Source organism: Lutra lutra, chromosome 5 (genome assembly GCF_902655055.1).
Source record: "Lutra lutra chromosome 5, mLutLut1.2, whole genome shotgun sequence".
In the NCBI taxonomy this organism is placed as follows: Eukaryota; Metazoa; Chordata; class Mammalia; order Carnivora; family Mustelidae; genus Lutra; species Lutra lutra.
Window position 1 is genome coordinate 136,222,291 of NC_062282.1, and position 19,759 is coordinate 136,242,049.

The window sequence follows — 19,759 nt, forward strand, 5'->3', positions numbered from 1 at the left end:
TTAAAACACCTCACAGCTCTGATCTCAAATTGGGGCACAGACCTGGGTTTTCCTGGCTGCCTCTTTTTAAATCTTTTTTTTTTTTAATCTTTTTTTTTTTTTTAAAGATTTTATTTATTTATTTGTCCGAGAGAGAGGGGGAGAGAGAGAGAGAGCACAGGCAGAGAGGGAGAAGCAGGCTCCCCGCCGAGCAAGGAGCCCGATGCGGGACTCGATCCCAGGACGCTGGGATCATGACCTGAGCCAAAGGAAGCTGCTTAACCAACTGAGCCACCCAGGCGTCCCCCTGGCTGCCTCTTTCACAGTCTCCAGGACAGTGTTCAGCAGAAACAGCAGGAAAAGCACCTCAGGCTGCACTCATTTCCCGAAGCCTCCGGAAAGTGGATATTACCGAAGTCAAAACAACACCTTTAATATATTTGGAAGTACCACTAACAGTGTTGGATAGCTATTAGCATAGAATCTTTGCATTTACTCAACCCTGAGTCCAGGTGGTATGCACAAAGGATAAAGGGCAATTATATCAGATCTTCTCTAACAACTCTAGAAAAACCTAGAAACTTCTCAAAAAGGGCACTTTTTATGTTTATGGAAATAAATTGCTTATGCAAATAAAAATAAATGTACTGGTGTGCCAGTTATGCAAAAAGGCACCTTTTGGTTTCATTCTAAGCAAAAGGGACTGCATTGATCCTTTCCATAAATATTTACTGAATATCTACAATGCGCCAGGTTACTGAGCTAGGACTGAGCATTCAGTGGTGAATAAGAACAGACACAGTCCCTGTTCTCATGGAGCTCGTGCTGAGCGGGCCAGAAAGACGTTAATCAAGAATTCCCACAAATAAACATATCATTACAAGCTGAAATAAGTGCTCTGAAGGCAAGGAGGATGAGAGGGCCAAGGAGGGCTGAGCGCACAAACTCAGGACTAGCTGGACGTATCCAGCTGCGTGAGACTCAAAAAAAGGAATTGAGAGCAGAATGCATGGGAGAAACTGACATTCAAAGGCTAGAGGGGCGCTTGACGGGCTCAGTCAAGAGAACACGGGACTCTTGATCTCGATCTCCAGGTGGTGAATTTGAGCCCCATGCTGGGTGTAGAGATTACTTAAATAAATAAAACTTAAAAAAAAAAAAAGACTAGAGTGTTTGGGGAGAGAGAAAGAGCTGAGGCAGGAGAGGAAGGAGGGGGTGGAACCATTCAGGGCCTTTGTTGGCCAAGTTGAGGTTTTTGCCTCACTTGGAGAGACTTAAGCAGGGGCTATATGAGAGATTGGCATTTCAAAAAGACCTCTAGGGATATAGTGTGGAGACTGGATTGGTGGAGGGCCTAAGGAAACACAAGAAGTCAGCCAGGAGTATTTCAGTACTCAAAGCTTAGAGAGAATTAGGGCGGGAGTAATAAAGATGGAAAATGATAGGACTTGGTGATGAAATGAATATGGGAGGTGATGAGGGTGTCAAGACTGATGCCACCAAGGTTTCTCCTGGTTTGTGTATGTGGGTGCACAGTGGTCACATTCACTGAGATGGCAAAACCAGAAGATTAGAATCTGAGGTGAGAGATCATGGGTCCAATATCGGACCTGTGGAGTTATCTGGTGGGAGATGATAGATAGGCACTTGAGTTCCTTTGTTATGCAGGTCTGAGGCTCCAACGAGAAGTCTGAGCTGGACATTTACTGGGGGAACCAATGGCATCTACAAAGACAAGTGAAGCTGAAACAGGAGAGTGATACAAGATCTATATTTACATGGAAAGTCTATTGGTATAGTTTGTGGAAAAAGGAGATTACAAAAACAGCATGCATAGCAAAATCCCATTTACATAAATACATGAGTATGCTAGGATGCTTTGGCATATAAGTCAAAAAGAAATAACTCGAGCAGTCTTTAATAAAGAAATGTATTGGCTTTTACAGTAGGAAGTTTAGAGGCAGGATGGGTTTCCATGGTTCTATCAGTATCATCAAGGCTCTAGCTTTCTCCATGCTGTTCTCTCCCTTCAACGTGTGGTCTTCATCCTAGTATTAATTTCCCTCTGGATCTGTGGGTGGCTGCCACGGACAAGGGAGGGCACTTGCATCCTCTTCAGGTCCATGTCCCACTTGGAAGGGAAGGGGAGAAGGGGTTGCTTCCAGAAACTCTACCAGAAGAATGTGGAAAACTTGCCCAGAAATCTCCTGCAAACTTTTTCTAGAGACTCATTAGTCCAAGTTGCCTCAGATGCCCATTTTTTTTTTTTAAAGATTTTATTTATTTATTTGACAGACAGAGATCACAAGTAGGCAAAGAGGCAGGCAGAGAGAGAGAGAGGAGGAAGCAGGCTCCCTGCAGAGCAGAGAGCCCGATGTGGGGCTCGATCCCCAGCACCCTGGGATCATGACCTGAGCCGAAGGCAGAGGCTTTAACCCACTGAGCCACCCAGGCGCCCCTCAGACGCCCATTTCTAACCCAACTGTTGCTAAGAGGCTGGGATGACCTTAGATCAATCGGGCTTCCCCTTACATTTGGAAGTGGGACCCGGTACCATGGGGGTTTCTTGTAGGCAGAGGGGCAGCCTGCACTTCCGCTAGGGATCTCCTGGGAAGAAGAAAAGTGAGGATAGAGGGTGTGGGGGCAACTAATACTGGGCACTACATCCTATCTGTGTGTGCAGCTCTTTGTGTGTTTACTATTTCAAATGGATGTTTATGAACTGTTTATATGGGCTCTATTTTAAGTTTACATGCTTATATTTTATTAGGGGTACAATCTCAGGGAAGCAAGAGTGAGAGGGAAATCTAAGTGAGGAAACAGTGGGGAGAACCAATATAAGGGAGTGTATAACCAACCTGGCCACAGCTTTGAAACCACTGGTTATTTGGTCTTACACGACATCTCCAGAGAGACCATAAGAAACGACTGCACTGGGAATAGTTTCTCAGGGAGAAGGAGGAGAACTTCTCAACTGGTTCCTCCCATCTCCTGTCTCTCACTGATTGCTGCCCCTCAGGGAGTGACCTCCACAACACCTCAGGTCTGTGCGTCTGACTCTTCAGACAGCCACAGAGGAAGCCAGGGCCTCTGGAGAGTGGTCTCCCCGTGTCATCAGTGCTGCATGCGGCTCACTGGTGCACGGGAGGGAGCAGGGAAGCAGGGAACGACCGATCACTAGAGCCACGTGGCTGAAGTAAAGAAAGAGGCCATGATCAAGGAGGGGAAGTGAGGCTCAGCGGCCAATCTGGGCCTGGTCCCTATTCCTTGCAACAAACTCAGCCCTGACTAGAACAACATCCTTCTATAAAGTCCAGCTGGTTGTTTTTTCTCTTTTCCCAGAACCTTCCTAAGCACATTGCACTTTTCCTTGTTTCTGGTCATGGGTGGACTTATTGCATAAGACCAAATATTCCTTAAGGGCAGGAGTTACAACATACCCATCTCTATATTCCTCCACACATACAGTGGGCATTCAGTGAATGTCTAAAAATAAAACCAGGGCACTTGGGTGGCTCAGCTGGTTAAATGTCTGCCTTCGGTTCAGGTTATGATTCCAGGGTGCTGGGATCAAGTCCCGCAGTGCGCTCCCTGCTCAGGGGGGAGCCTGCTTCTCCCTCTCCCTCTGCCCCCTGCTTGTGCTCTCTCTTTCTCTCTCTCTCTCTCTCTTTCAAATTCTCTCTCTCTCAAGTAAATAAATAAAATCTTTGAAAAATTAAATTAAATTAAAATTAAAATCACTATTCTTAAATTCACTCTCCTATGATAGTTTTCAGAGGCTCTGAGTACTGAAGATTCACAAGGAACTCTAGAAAGCGACAAAGCACTGTAAATAGTAGCTCTTCCATCAAGAAAAGCTGTATTTTATATCAGAATAGGGAGGAGGCTTTAACAAATTAGCTTACAAGATCAAAGACAATATCCTTTGCAATTTCCTCATCCCATGTTATTTCACAGATGGTAATTCTAGAATCATGAAAGCATACAGTTAAGACAGGTTAATATTGGCATAGGAGTTTTTCTCTATTTTAGGAACGAAAAAAATGAAAATCCCATCTTGTGAGTGTGGAAGCAGCAACGTAATTCTATTGTAACATAATAATAATCCATCAGTTCATTCATTCAGCACCGACTTAGCATCTATGTACATAGCATCCATGTACAAGAGATGGTATTGGGTGGTATGAGAGATAGAAAGGCATGGTTGTCACATTCACAAAGCTTATAATCTGGTAAGCAAACAGAGTTAAATTGAAATCACTAAAACGTAAGTTATGATTGGGCAAATTCCCTTATTTTTATTCTATCATTACTTTAAAATGTTAGCTTACTGTGAATACTCAGTAACCACAGAGGAATAGACTCAGAGAAGTGGGCGATAAAAGCATTAACTTGAAAATCTTCCTTTTCTAAGCTTTTACATAGCTTGATAGAGTCAAGATAGAACCATGGGGACAGCTATCCACCAACTTTTAGGACACAAACGTCAGAATAGTTTTTAAGTTCACTTCATCTCATAACCAGTAATTAGGAACAGACAAAAACCCGATCAAGAGTTCACTGTTTTTGAAAATACTACCTACTGGATGGTATTGAAGGTTCTCTGATGAGAACAGCTACTATTGTAGAGAAACTGTGGATTCATCGGGGTTAACTCATGAACAAACACCAAACGGTTGCCCAACAGAGACTAATGTAAGCACCGTGAGTAATCCAAAATCCTGAGCTGGGACCTAGAGTCTACAAAATGAAGGTATTTCAGTCCCAGGAAAGATGTTAAAATCATTTTACAGAAGAAGAAACAGATTGGAGAGGCTGATGTAGCTTGCCTAATGTCACATGATCAGTTGGCAGCGGGGCCGTTGAATCCCCACCACACTGATATGTTACATTAGGTAAAGTGCACACAATATGCATTTTCAAATATAAATTCCGCCACTCCTTTTGAACTGGACTAATCCTGAAAAATCTTTTTCTAAAAATTCTAAAGTGTTGGAAATTTCTATTACCCACTGAACACTTTTATCTATTTACTCAGTTTCTATTAAATGTTGGGCACTGTGGGGGCACCTGGGTGGCTCAGTGGGTTAAAGCCTCTGCCTTCGGCTCAGGTCATGGTCCCAGTGTCCTGGGATCGAGCCCCACATCGGGCTCTGTGCTCTGCAGGGAGCCTGCTTCCCCCTCTCTCTCTATCTGTCTGCCTCTCTGCCTACTTGTGATCTCTGTCTGTCAAATAAATAAATAAAGTCTTTAAAAAAAAATAAATAAATGTTGGGCACTGTGGTTACAAAGACAAAAAAAAAGTGTAGTCTCTGCCTTAAGTATGTTAAGTATGGAAAGGCAGGAAATGGAAAGAGTAAAAATATGAAATGTGAGCAGGGCTGGCCTAGAAGTGTGTGTAAGGTCCCAAGGCATCAGGGAAGTCTCCAGAGAAAGAGCTGCACGAGAACACAGACTAGAGAAAAATAAGAAGGTGCTCATCAGGGAGACAATGGGGAGAGAAGGGCACTTACGGGAGGAGCTATGTGTGCGAAGCATGATGCTTGGAACATCTGAGCAGGCATGCTGGACAGAGCCACGGTGCCAGATGGCCAAGGGCCTCATATTAAATGCCTCTAGGAGTCCGAACTTATCCGAAAGAAATGGACAACTGTTGAAGGACTTTAAGAAGAGCTTCCTGCTCAGTTATAGAAAAACGTTAGCGAAAAATGACTTTGACATCCATGTAGGGAGGCCTGGACAGGCAGAGTCTACAGGTTAGTGTAAGGACCTATTTAGAAACTGTCCCTGCTCCCCTTCCCCCAGGGGATTTACTTGGAAACAAGTCCAGGAAACCAGCTTCAGGTAACAAAGCCCAGATACAAAGGTGGGTCAGGCCAGGTGGAGACAGCCGATCAGTGGGGGGATGCATACTGTCTCCCTGGTTACCAAGAAGTATGGGCCCCGCCCTTTGGGTGCCAATCCCAATCAAGGTGTAATAGGCTGGTTCAAATGTCTACTAGGGTAAATTGTAACTCAATTGGTCACCTAGCATCACTGTGGAGTTTCCTGTGTGTGCTACAATCTCATTGGCCAACTGTGCGTGGCCAGGCCTGACCGCATGGCCTTTGCCCTTAAAAGCTAGTTTGTGAAACAGAGAAGGGTCGCCCTCTCTTGTAAGAGGTGTGTCCCCGAATGTTTGGTTAGATTCTTGATGCTTGGCGTGAAATAAAGCTTTGCCTGACCTTTGCTTTGTATCAGTCTTGCTCCTTTAATCACGGACCCATTATTGGGGCATAACAGTTAGGACACTAGGACAATAACTGTGATTAGAAATGAAGGACCTTAGGGAACCAAGAAGGTAGAGGAGGATGAGCAGCACTGATTTCACTCTGCTTGTAACAAATGTAAAACTGCCATCACACTTTTTAGAGGAATTACTTCCCCAACAATATCCTCACATTGATTTTCATCCTGTTTATCATGAAATAAATTTAGGTTAAGACTCTTAGTAGATATGGGGCACCTGGGTGGCTCAGTGGGTTAAGCCTCTGCCTTCGGCTCAGGTCATGATCCCAGGGTCCTGGGATAGGGGAGCCCCGCATCAGGCTCTCTGCTCAGCAGGGAGTCTGCTCCCCACCCTCCCACCCCCCACCCCCCGCCAGCCTGCCTCTCTGCCTACTTGCGATCTCTGTCAAATAAATAAATAAAATCTTAAAAAAAAAAAGACTCCATAGTACATAAATTTGTCATAGTCTTACTCACACCCTTACTCAAATGTAGGCTTGTTATTTCCCCTAAAGAAGTTCTCAATTTTTGTAAATAAGTGAAATACACTGACAGTTAAAGGAAATGCAGCCACATTTTTATACAAATGCTGCCCTTCACCCCATCTATTTTCTGAACTCCTTCATCTGTACCACAAATTTGCATATACTGATGTTTTAAACAATAGATAACAGGTGTAACACAACTGCACTTGCCATTACGTTAAATAGATGCCCAATTAACAGCAACATCAAGTCTAAAATAAAATGCATCTTAAGTATCTTTTACATCTACATTAGTAGTTGTGAATGTTAAAAATAATGATAATAATAATAATAATAAACATAAAGCACATCTATCTAGAATTTTCCAAGCACAAGTATTACAACTAAATATTCAACTGAGGGCTACACTTAAACTCAGCTAACATCTGTCCCGTCAGATAGATACACGTAATGCTTATCGGTCAATCTAGAAATGTGTTCGTTTACATTCTCACTTCATTAAGAACCCAAATGTTTGAAAAATGAGTAAGTCCAGGAGTCCTTAACCCAGGCCGGCTGACCCAACTTTTTTTCTCCCATCGGGTAGTCAGTAATAATCAATGACATGAATTTAGGAGTTACTCATTTACATATTTAAACTGACATTTTGAAATGACAATGAGAAGCTGACAATTAACTGTTCTCTAAGGAAATGCCCTTTCTCTCCATATGGTTTCTACTCTGGGAATAACACTTAAAGAGATTTTCAATTTGTGGAACAACAGAGAGTCTCCCCAGCTGAGACTCCCCTGGAACATCATTTAGAATGCAAATGCCTCACCTTCTGTACCGAGTATTTAAATGCCATTCCCACTTATGCTAAGAAACCAGTTATAAAATGAAAATTCACCCTCACCATAGACCTTGGGTAAATTAAACAGTAAAGAAATGTAAGGCTTTGGGGAAAATACATTTTCTTGTGTTAGCTTGGCAGCATGTATGATGGAAAAGGCCCTCAAGTAGGGCCACAGATTCATCCTTCCCCCAGAGGCTTTGTAATCATGGTTCCTTGTCTTGAAATAGAGATAGTAATTCCTGTTGCAAGGATGACATGAGATAATGTGTGGACTAATTGATTATAAACTATAAAGGCTTCCATAAATGCATGCCATTATTTAGACATTTACTAATACTAATATACTGACTCAAAATAAAAGGACTGTAAAATAAAAATGTGGGCTAGGGTGAAAAATAAAAATACCCTGAAAAAATAAAGTTACTAAAAATGCATGTGAACAAATTGATCTGTATATTCAACACAATCCCTATCAAAAAATCCCAGCTACTTGGGTCAAAGAAATTGACAAGCTCATCCTAAAATTTGTATGGGAACTCAAGGAACTAAGAAGAGCCAAACAATCTTGAAAAAAAGAAGAACCAGGTGGAAGGATTCACATTTGCTAATTTCAAGACCTACGACAAAGCAACAGTAATCAAGACAGTGTAGTTAGTACTGATACAAAAAAAGGCATATATATCAATGGAAAAGAAATGAAAGTCCAAAAATATACCCTTACATTTATGGTCAATGGACTTTTTTACAAAGTTGCCATGAAAATGGGAAAAGAATAGTTTTTTCAACAAATGGTGCTGGGACAACTGGATATCCACGTGCAAAAGAAAAAATCTAGACCCTTTCTGCACACCACACACAAATATTAACTCGAAATGGAACATAGACCTAAATGTAGGAACTAAAACTATAAAAACTCTTAGAAGAAAACATAGGTGACCTTGGGTTAGACAAAGCCTCCTTGGGTATGTCACAAAACACAAGCAACAAAAGGTCTCATAATATATGATTCCATTTGCATGAAATGTCCTTAGTAGGCAAATCTATGGAAGCAGAAAGTAAATTAGTCATTGCTTAAGGCTGGAAAGTTTGGGGAAAGATGGAAGAGTACTGCTAAAGGGTAAAGGGCCTCTTACTGAGGTGATAAAAATGTTCTAAAATTGATTATGATGGTTGTTGCAAAACCGTGAATATACCAAAAACAAAAAACAAAACAATGAAGAAAACCCACACATTGAATTGTACCATTTCTTTCTTTTCTTCCTTCCTTCCTTCCTTCCTTCCTTCCTTTCTTTCTTTCTTTCTTTCTTTCTTTTCTTTTCTTTCTTTTTTCTTTCTTTCTTTCTTTCCTTCTTTAAGTAGGCTCCGCAACCCAGCCTGGACCCCAGCACAGGGCTTGAATTCACAACCCTGAGATCAAGACCCAAACTGAGATCAAGAGTCGGATGCATAACACCCTGAGCCATTCACATGCCCCAAATCGCACACTTTAAATGGGCAGACTGTATAGTATGCAAGTTATATCTCAATAAAGCTGTTAGAAAATATCTGAAAGGGACACATGTGAAAAGCAGCACTGATAGTGGTCAAGACCTTCATTTGAGAACCGAAGACATCAGTTGATATTCGGCTCTTACTAACCATGGATCTTGAGCAAATAAGAGTATCTCTGAGCCTGTTTTTCTCCTCTTAAATTGCATGTAATAATAATTATCTTTTCAAAGGGGCTATTGTGAGTAGTAACTGAGGTCATGTATATAAGATGTTGGTTTAGGGTACAGGCTAACACACAGTAAGCACTCAGAATTTTAGCTGGTTTTTCCTTAAGATTTTATTTATTTATTTATTTATTTGAGAGAGAGAGAGAGAGAGAGAGAGTGTGTGCACACATAAGCAGGGACGGGCAGAGGGGGAGGAAGAGGGAGAAGGAATCTGAAGCAGACTCCACACTGAGAGGAGGATCCTGGCTCAGGGTTCAAACCACTAGATCACGACCTGACCCGAAACCAAAAGTCAGATGCTCAAATGATTGAGCTACCCAGGTGCCCGAATAATGTTAGTTTAAAAAAAAAAAAAAAAGATATGTGGGCTTAGGCTGTAGGTAGTAGCTTGAAGATAGTAAGATATTGCTGTAAATGTTATTATAAAATTATTTATATGTAAACTTAATTAAATAGTGTTTCCAAATAGGGAGGCTCACTTGAAGACACAGAAAAAGAAAAATCAAGACTCCACCTGAGGTCTTTAGATAATCACAGACTAGATTTACTTTCCTACCTAAAACAAAACAAAACAAAACAAAAACTAGAAATCCAGACAAAACATAAGAAATAATAATTTCCAGACATTATATAACAGGCAGCACAAGACTAAAACCCCTGTGTAAAGGTAAACCAGAAAGAAGAGCCTACAATTATACCAACTTACTGCCTAGAGACAGTTTACACACTGCAGAACAGGAGAGGGAATCCAACATAACCCAGTGGTCCTGCTAGCTGAGAAAGAGAATAAAGTTCAGCAAATTCAAGGTGGATAGAATTTGTGGTGCAGAGAGGAGGGAATGCCTCATAAAGAGAGAGCTCCAGAGATCTGCAGAGGCTAAATTAACCTTAGGCTGAAGGTTATTCTGATCCTGCCTAACAAAGCTCAAAGACAAGTTCCCAAAAGATCCAGAGACAAGTACATGCCAGAACAAAGTAAAGGAATACAACAAAAACCAGAACTCAATGAATTATAATGTCCTTCCTTCTATCAAAAATTATCAGGCATGCAAAGAAAGAGAACTATGTTCCATATTCAGTAGAAAAATTAATCAATAGAAACAGACCGAGAAATGACAGAAATGATGTAATTAGCAGACAAGGAAGTCAAAAGTAGCTATTATAAATATGCTCCATATATTCAAAAGGACTAAAAATATAATGAAATATGAATGAGATTAATAGCAGCCTAGACACTGAGGAAAAGACCAGAAAATTTGAAGATATAGCAATAGACCCTCTTCAAATGGAAACACAGAAAGAAAAAAGATGGGGAAAAAGTTAACAGAGCCTCAACAAGTGGGCAAATATCAAGCAATCTAATACATGCATAATTGGAGTACCAAAAAGACATTAGAGAAGGAACAGAAAAGATGTTTGAAAAGAATAATGGCTGGTTAATTTCCAAATTTGATGAAAACTAAATCTACAGACTCAAGAATTTCAACAAACTCCAAGCAGGAGAAAGCACAGATGAGTGTTTTATCATCTTACGTTATAGGTAAGGAAACTAAGACAGAAGCAGGTACTGGTACCAAGTCACATGACTACTTAGTAGCAGAGCCGAGGTGAACCCAGCTTTCCTGACTCAAATCCAGTGCCCTGTCCACTATGTTGCAGAGAAATAACATGACACGACTTACTCTTTAATAGGTCACCTGGCTGCAGTATGCATAATCTGAGTGTGTGGAGAGAGTGGAGGGGGCCAGACAGAAGGAGGAGCCAGTTGTACTAATCTCAGCGTGAGACAGGTGATGGTTTGGACCTAAAGTAGGAAGGTGACGAGAAACTGTCAGATAGAAGCTATATTTTAAAGCAGAATTGGTGGGTTTGCTGATGGACTGAATGTACTATTAGAAAAGAGAAGAATGCAGGTTGACTCTATTTTTTGACTTGAGCCTCTACTCTAGCAAGGGAAGGCCATTTACTCCAATGGAGAAAACTGAGGGAAGAAGAGTTGGGGAGAGCAGTCAGGAATTTTGTTTTGCACATTGTAAGTTTGAACTACTTTCAGACATGCAAGTCAAATATGTAGTTACTGCACATACCTGTCTTAAATTCAAGGGAGACGTTGCAGTCAGTGATGTGGAAGGATCATAAATGCGGTAGACAAGTGACTCAAGTTTGGGAAGCGCTATGCTAGATGATTCTTAAGTCTTTACATATGAAGAATGTGTGATCCAATTAAGGAAATACTATATATCAGAATGGGCTCTTCTGGATGATTAGCTACCAAATTTGTCCCATTCAAAATTCTCTCCCTCATATTAGTTATAATGGAGTTCCTTTTTTCCCCTCAATTAGGTTCCATTTGTGCTTTTCTGGGTGACATTATGATTTGATTATAGCTTTGAGGCTTTCAGTATTATTTTCTTGAAAGTTTGGTTTGGTTGTGCTATTCTTTGAATATCACCAGAGGCTTTCCTTTAAAAATTGTGTTCCAGGGGCACCTGGGTGGCTCAGTGGGTTAAGCCTCTGCCTTCAGCTCAGGTCATGATCTCTGGGAGTGAGCCCTGCATCAGGCTCTCTGCTCAGCAGGGAGCCTGCTTCACCGCCCAGGCACCGCCCCCCCCAACCGCCGCCCCGGCCTGCCTCTCTGCCCACTCGTGATCTCTGTCTGTCAAATAAATAAAATCTTTAAAAAAAATTATGTTCCAGACTTATTACCTCTAAGTATAATCCTTATATTCTGGGAATCTACCTGGGCATGAGACAAAGAATCTAGAAGTCCTAGTCTTTCTACTCCATTTACCTTTTGTTCAAGTGCCTCCTGTAACTTCTAAAGCCAAATGAGTCTTCTCTCTAGCTTCCCTGAGCCAATTTCTGCTAACTGTCCAGGGGAGGAATAATAGAGTCTGTTTACTATGTAACTCTGTAATTCTTTAATTAAACACTACAGTACTCTCCATCTGACCTGAAAACCTCTTGTAGTTGCTTTCCTTGTGCAAAGATGATGAAGAAAATGTTTGCAAAGCAATTCTCATTCATATGTTTCACTAATAATTCCAGTTCAGATTCATTCTTTAATAATACAGTACATGAAACCATGAAGGTGTTTACTCTAGCATTACATAAAATACTGTATTTCGAACTTCTAAGATGCATAGTGAATTAATACTGTGGAATCTAAATGATACTTATAATTCTCTTGGCCCGGCACTGACATAGTTACCACTGCATGTGCAGCATGAATCACATTGTTATTCCTGGTAACATGACTAGATAACTCTCAATGCTTCCCTAGGAATACAAGTTCTGGCTATTGTCTGAGAATCTTCCACTGACATGATCTGGTAAGACCAGAAATACCAACCTCAGTGATTACAGAGAGATGTCAGCATCTTAAATGAGCCTACAGGAAAGAGTGGAGCCTTCTTTAAAGAAATGCTGCATCTCTGAATATTTTGATGCCATTGAGGCTGATACTGGGTGCTGAGACCCAACATCAATACTCTGAACCAAAAAGTGATTTGCCTGTTTTCTGATGGCCTGTTTTCCTTTCTTATCTATCACAACAGTAAAATATGATAAAATCTATGAGAAAAGAAGTTTAAGGCAGAACTTTCAACAAAAATAAAATAAAAAATCTATTCAATGATATGTATCTTATCATAGTGTGATTGGTACAGAAAACAATGGTGTGTCCAAATTTATAGCATCTTAGATTTAATAAAATTCCAAAGCCAGTAATTGGAAACAATCTAAGTGTCCAACAATAGAAGAAGACTTAAAGAAATTAAATAAATAATGGAACATTATAATTACAAGTCACATTTTCCAATCTTCTTTATTTTGGTGACAGCTTTATTGAGATATAATCTACATGTCATAAATTCACCCAAGTGATGTGTGTGACCCAATGGCTTTTAGTATATTCATAGAGTTGTGCAACTATCACTATAATCAACTTTAGAAGGTTTTCATCATTTCAAAAATAAATCCTGGGGGCACCTGCGTGGCTCAGTGGGTTAAGCGGCTGCCTTCGGCTCGGGTCATGATCTCAGGGTCCTAGGATCGAGCCCAGCGTCGGGATCTTTGCTCAGTGGGGAGCCTGCTTCCTCCTCTCTCTTTGCCTGCCTCTCTGTCTACTTGTGATCTCTGTCTGTCAAATAAATAAATAAAATCTTTAAAAAAAAAAAAGAAATCCTGGACACTTCAGCTATCATCCTTCAATCCCCCCAATTTCCCCAGCCCTAAAGCAACCACTAATCTACTTACTGTCTCTATAAATTTGTATATTCTGGACATTTCATATAAATAGAATCATATAATATGCAGTCTCTTGTGACTGGACTTTTTTACTTAGCATAGTGCTTTCAAGGCTCATCTGTGTTGTAGCATGTTTCGGAGTAGTTCATTCCTTTTTCTAACTGAATAATATTCTGTTGCATAGGCTATACCACATCTTGTCTATTTATTCATCAGATGATAGGCATTCAGGTTGATTACATCTTTGACTATTATGAATAAAGCTGCTGTGAACATCCATGTACAAGTCTGTGTGAGGATATATGTCTTCAGTTCTCTTGCATATATACCTAGAGGAGAGTTGCTGGTATATATGTTAATTCTATGTTTAAGTTTATGAGGATCTACTAGACTCTTTTCTAAAGTGGCTGCACCTTTTTACATTCCTACCAGTAGTTATGAGAATTCTGGTTTCTCCACATCCTTGCTAACACTTGTTATTATCTGACTTTGATTATGGCCATCCTACTGGATATCTGGTAGTGTCTCACTAGAGTTTTGATTTGTATTCCTCGAGTGGCTAATGATGATGAGCACCTTTTTATTGTTTATTGGCCATCTGTATGTCTTCTTTGAAGAAAAGTCTGTTCAGATCCTTTGTCCATTTTTAATTGGTTTATCTTTTTATTATTGAGATGTAAGAGTTCCTTATATAATCCAGATGCAAATGCTTTGTCAAGTATATGATTTGTAAACATTTTTTCCCATTCTTTGGATGGTCTTTCACTTTTCTGATAGTGTCCTTTGAAGCACAAGTTTTAAAAATTTTTATTAGACAAATTTATATATCTTTTTTTGGAGTCCGTGTTTTGGTATCATATATAAGAACATATTGCCAAATCCAAGATGACAAAAATTTTGTCCTGTGTTTACTTCTAAGAGTTCAATAGTTTCAGCTCTTAACATTCAAGTTTTTGATCCATTTTGAGTTAATTTTTGTATAAGAGGAATGTGAGGAACACATACATTTTGTATATGAGGAATATATACATTTTCGTATGTCCAACTTCATTCTTTCCCATGTGGCTATGCAGTTGTCCCAGCCCCATTTGTTGAAAAGTCAATCCTTTCTCTATTTTACCCTTGATTTTGAAACCCTTGTCTTCATGCTCTTATTGAAAATAAATTCACTATAGGGGCACCCGGGTGGCTCAGCGGGTTAAGCCTCTGCCTTCAGCTCAGGTCATGATCCCAGGGTCCTGGGATCGAGCCCCGCATTGGGCTCTCTGCTCGGCAGGGAACCTGCTTTCCCCTCTCCCTCTCTGCCTGCCTCTCTGCCCACTTGTGATCTCTGTCTGTCAAATAATTAAATAAAATCTTTTAAAGAAATAAATTCACCATAGACACGTGGCTTGTTTCTGGACTCTCAGTTCTATTTCATTGATCTATAGATTATCCTTTTGTCAATACCACGCTGTCTTGATGACTGTTGCTTTGCACTAAGTTTTGAAATTGGGAAGTGTGAATTCTCCACCTTTGTTCTTCTTTTCATGATTGTATTGACTATTCTGGATCCCTTGAATTTCCATATTAATTTTAGGGTCAAATTATCAATTTTTGCACAAAATGGCAGTTTGGATTTTGAGAACGTTTGCATTAAATCTGTGGATCAACTTTGGGGAGCACTGCTATCATAACAATATTAAATCTTCCCATCTATGAACAGGGGATGTCTTTCCCTTTATCCAATTTCTTTTTTAAAGGGGGAAAGTAAGCATATTTTCAAGTTTGTTTATGAGAGAAAGAAAGCATGAGCAGGGGTGAGGGCAAGAGTCAGATGTTTAGCCCACTGAGCCACCCAGGCACCCCAGAGTGTATTATTTTAACAAAATAAACATGATTCCTACCCTCATGAAGCTACAACTAGTGGGAGACTGACAATAAATAGGCAAACAAAGTAGGAAATAGAGATGCAATCATAGACTGTAGAGAGTATTATCACAGAAAGTCCCTGGCACTGTGATAGCGAATAACAGTGGGGAAGAGCTAACCCACTTGGATACAGTAGTCAGGGAAGCTCTCTCTAAGGCACCAAAGTTTGAGCTGAGGCTTGGCTACCTGATATAAATGTAGATGTTGGTTTTGGGTATCTGTCAAATGTTCAAGACAGTTTCTTTTTTTTTTTTTAATATTTTATTTATTTATTCGACACAGATATCACAAGTAGGCAGAGAGGCAGGCAGAGAGAGAAAGGGGGAAGCAGGCTCCCCGGTGAGCAAAGAGCCCGATGTGGGGCTCGATCCCAGGAACCTGGGATCATGACCTGAGCCGAAGGCAGAGGCTCAACCCACTGAGCCACCCAGGCGCCCCAAGACAGTTTCTTAAACTGAAAGGTAAATATAAGAAGCTTTAAAATTCCAAAGGGAAATTAATTTCAGCAAATAGAGTAACCCCACCACCTCCTATACCATGGTAAATAGGGTCCAAAAAATTCAATACTATAAAATGTGGGGTTAAGTGATCATAAAGTTAATGAAATATAGCAGAAGAGCCTATTATGATCCCACGATAGTCCCAATTCTCCCTGCCCAAGCTGCAGTCTGGCTGTACCTATGAGTAGTTGTCTTTTCCAGCTTAACTATCCACAGGGATGGTTCTGGGGCCCGGTGGTGGGAGAAGGCTGGGAGTTCCTGGACAGAGGCAGCAATTCCAGGAATCTCCAGTGAGCTGGTGTCCTTTTTTGTCAGCCTGCTGGAGAAGTATGGGCCAAGAGAATATTGAAGATTTGAAGCCCCACCCTTTCTCTCTGTCTTCCTGAGTTTGTGTGCCCTGACATATCCCCTCCTGGTCTCAGTCTATATATCTTCCACTAGCCTTCCTCCAAACATGAGGTTTCCAGCACACTTCTGTTTGAGAATGAGAGTTGAGTCAAGGACCAAAGCCAAAATAGTTGAATGAGGATTCCCATGCAAGTTTTATTATAGGTTTGGTTGCTACTTGCCTACTCAATATCCATTCCCTGCTCTTAGTAACAGAACTCAGATTTTGTTTAGGAGGCGGTGTGACTAATCGAATTATGTGCTTCCTTGAACTTTACTGCAAGAACACGAGTGTGTGGTAAGGTGATGGAGTTTAACCAATAAGATTTCAATTAAGGGATGTGGGGAAGCTCTGCTCTAATGATATAGGCACTACTCATTTCAGCTTCCTTTTATACCTTTCTCCTTGGAACTTGGACATGAGGCTGGAACAGAGCAATCGCTTTAAGACTGGTAGGTAACCATGAGGATGAATGTTTTATATGAAGAATAGTGATGCAGAAGATGGAAGGAAGCTGGGCATTGATTCTGTTGTGGAACAGCTGTCCCAGCCTGAATGAACCACCTCTGGACCTCTAGGTGGAAAAAGTCCATCTTTATTTGACTGTCCCATTGGTTTCCCATTTTATATAGTCACCTGAAATCCTAACAGATACAGTGGTATATGCCATGAGCATGAACTTAACACCTTTTGAAGAATCCAAGAATTTTAAGGTTTTAGTGTAGAAAGTCCAACTCTCATGATTATAAAAGAAAAAATTCACAGCTCTCCACTCCTCATCACCCATGGTAGAGCGGCCAGTAAAGGTCATTTAACAAAAGTAGCACAAAGGAGGAGCTCCAGAGAGGAAGGCATTTAATGCCACTTATCTTCATAACTTCCTTTCCCAAGCCATATCAAATAAACATATGTTCCAGGTAAAACTGCATGTGCTATGTAAACATACTTCTAGAGAGGTTCCTTGGTGCCTCCTTGCAATGAGATTGCCATCCCTGAACTCCTCCTTTATGGGAGTTTTTCACAGCATAAAATAACATCCAGAGCAACTCTGCTCACAGGTAAAGTTATGGCTTAGGGTTCATGATTGCACATACCTTTCAACTTTCAAGCAGATGTATTAAAGTGATATGGCTCAAGGAAAGATAGTTTTTTTCCACTTTTGCCATAGCAGGTTTCTACTCTAATCTGAAATCTCCTGTTTACTACCACACTCTTATACACAATGCCTCATCCTCCAAAACGAAGTCCTCAGATTATGGCCTACAGAATTCACAATTTTTCAGAGGAGATAGAACCACCATTCAAAATAATATGAACATTTGTACAGAAAGTGTAGTTCAGATAAACCCAAATCAAAGGAAGGGGAGGAGAGAATTCTGCTCGTTTTCTCTATGCACCCTTGCCCACGTGAAATTAAATTCTCTGTGCATCCTAATGTGAAGAATGTAGACTGTTTTTATTATCACAAATAAGATAACAGGCACTCAAGTAGGAAATTCAAGTAGGCTTTCAAGCAGGAAAAAAAAAATCTAAACTATATGATGAAATTTTTCATCACAGGACCCAAACAGGGAAAGACTTCCAGATGAAAATCTACATGGAGTCAACTAGAAGTATATATTTTTTTCATTTCAGAATAGAATTACTCCATAAAGTTTTTTGACATCTCTCTAATGTTTCCCAGTGAAACTCTAGAAAAGTAATAAGATTCAGTCGAGTCATCATAACTGAAGTCCCACAAAAGTTTTTTTTTTTTTTTTTAATTATCAACATCTTCCATGTTAAATTACCTGTTTTAAAGATCTTTTTTTAAAAATTAGGGGTGGGGGGAATTCCCCACTCTTTTTTTTTTTCTCTAAGTAGGCAAGGACAATCAGCAGGAGGCAGCCTGGGATTTTCAGAGATCTTTACTATCATCAACACAAAGGCTAAACTAACATGTAATATACAACTTAGGTGGCCTTCCTAGAAGGCAATTCAAATTTCAGAGTGGAAGGTCTTCAGTGCTCTGTGTCAACCCTTCAGAGAAGCAGATCATAAAACATTACGCGTGACTTCTTCGTCATCTGTGTGTGTTAAGTGTTAAAAATGCGGGCAGAAATAAGTATTTGGCCAAGCCCTGCGGCTGGAAGCTACAACACAACCCCGCAGGGAGTCCAGAAGCAAACACACCGAGGGTTTTTAAGTGGTCTCGAGCTCACACCCCACTGGAGGCTCACCTGGTCAGCTTGCGGAGCCGAGGTAGGGAGTCAGGTATGTACCTGACTCACCTCTAAACCCTCAGTTTGTGCCTGCGCGCTTGGTTTCCCTCTAGCTAACAGTACTGGGTGGCAAGCTATGTCCATTCTGTGGGTTCCGCAGTTTGGAACACAGGGGCTCTGCAGCACCCGAAAGTTCTTCGCAGCCTGTTTTCATGCCCAACTCTGTCACCGACAGCACATCCCTATCCTGGTTCCGTCCCAGGGCTGTCCACTCAGCAGCCGTACTGATGCTGCCACATCAGCTTGACACCGGGAGCCAGAGGCTGCAGGGCAGCCCCTCCTACCTGGGACAAGTGGCCAGAACTCGATTCTGCACAGGCATGAGCGCTCCAAGACCCGGGGAGGACTCGCATCCTAAAGAGAAGTCTCCTAACGCCCAGACAAAGACAGCGCTGGGAAAAGTTGGACCCAACTGGCACCACCAGAAGGCGAGCAGATCAGCCCCTCTGCCTTGGTGGCCGAGCCGGCAACGCGCTCTCGAAGTCGCAGCCAACTTTCCCCGTGAGCTTCTGAGCAACTTGCTGGAAGTTGGGGCGAGTGGGCAGAGGAGGGGTCAAGGGCAGCGCAGAGGGGCTGGATGCGCCCCAGCCGGTTTCGCGTACCTCCCCAGTACCTGCTAATGTATCCGTCCCCGTCGCCGTCGCACGTCTGGAAGAGGCGCCGCATCCGCTCCTCCTCCCCGGTGCTGGACGTGTCGCTGCTGCTGCTGCCGCCGCCGCCGCCGCCGCTGCTGCCGCCGCCGCTGGCGCTCCCTGCCGCCGCCGCAGCCGCCATCATGCGCCCGCTGCCTGCTCGGGAGGAGGAGGACGCACGGCCGCGGGAGGAATCCGCGAGGCGCAAAAGCGGCTCGCAGCCCCGAACCTGCCTGACAACGGAGCATGCCCAGTGGCCGCCGGGGCGCTCCGGGCGCGGGATTCCAGCTCTCCGGGTTTTGCCCGGGCTGGCAAGATCGGCGCTCTGCAATCGCGGGGGTAGTCACCTTAGTGGAGAGGGAGGAGGGGAAGGTGGCTGGTGGAGTCGGCAGCCTGGGATGCCCAGGGGACGCGAGGGGACGCGACGGGAGGCAGTGCACAGGAGGTCCCCTGGAAGGGTGTCAGCTCCGTGTACCCCACCACAACGCGGGCTCCCGACACTCAGGCAGAGAGGCGAGTGTGCTCCGTCCGGGAG

General features: G+C 42.0%; 1 protein-coding gene across 2 annotated transcripts in view; it reads right to left on the bottom strand.

Annotated features, from left to right (window-relative positions):
• Positions 1-19,433, bottom strand: part of MCC (MCC regulator of WNT signaling pathway) — a 425,078-nt gene extending 405,645 nt beyond the window's left edge. The window contains exon 1 of one of the 2 annotated variants that reach the window (XM_047730871.1): positions 19,206-19,433. In XM_047730871.1, coding sequence (XP_047586827.1) covers positions 19,206-19,369 — 164 coding nt within the window. In that variant the 5' untranslated portion in view covers positions 19,370-19,433. The remainder of the gene's footprint in view (positions 1-19,205) is intronic. The other variant, XM_047730872.1, reaches the window with a different exon arrangement.
• Between the last annotated feature and the right edge of the window lie 326 nt (positions 19,434-19,759).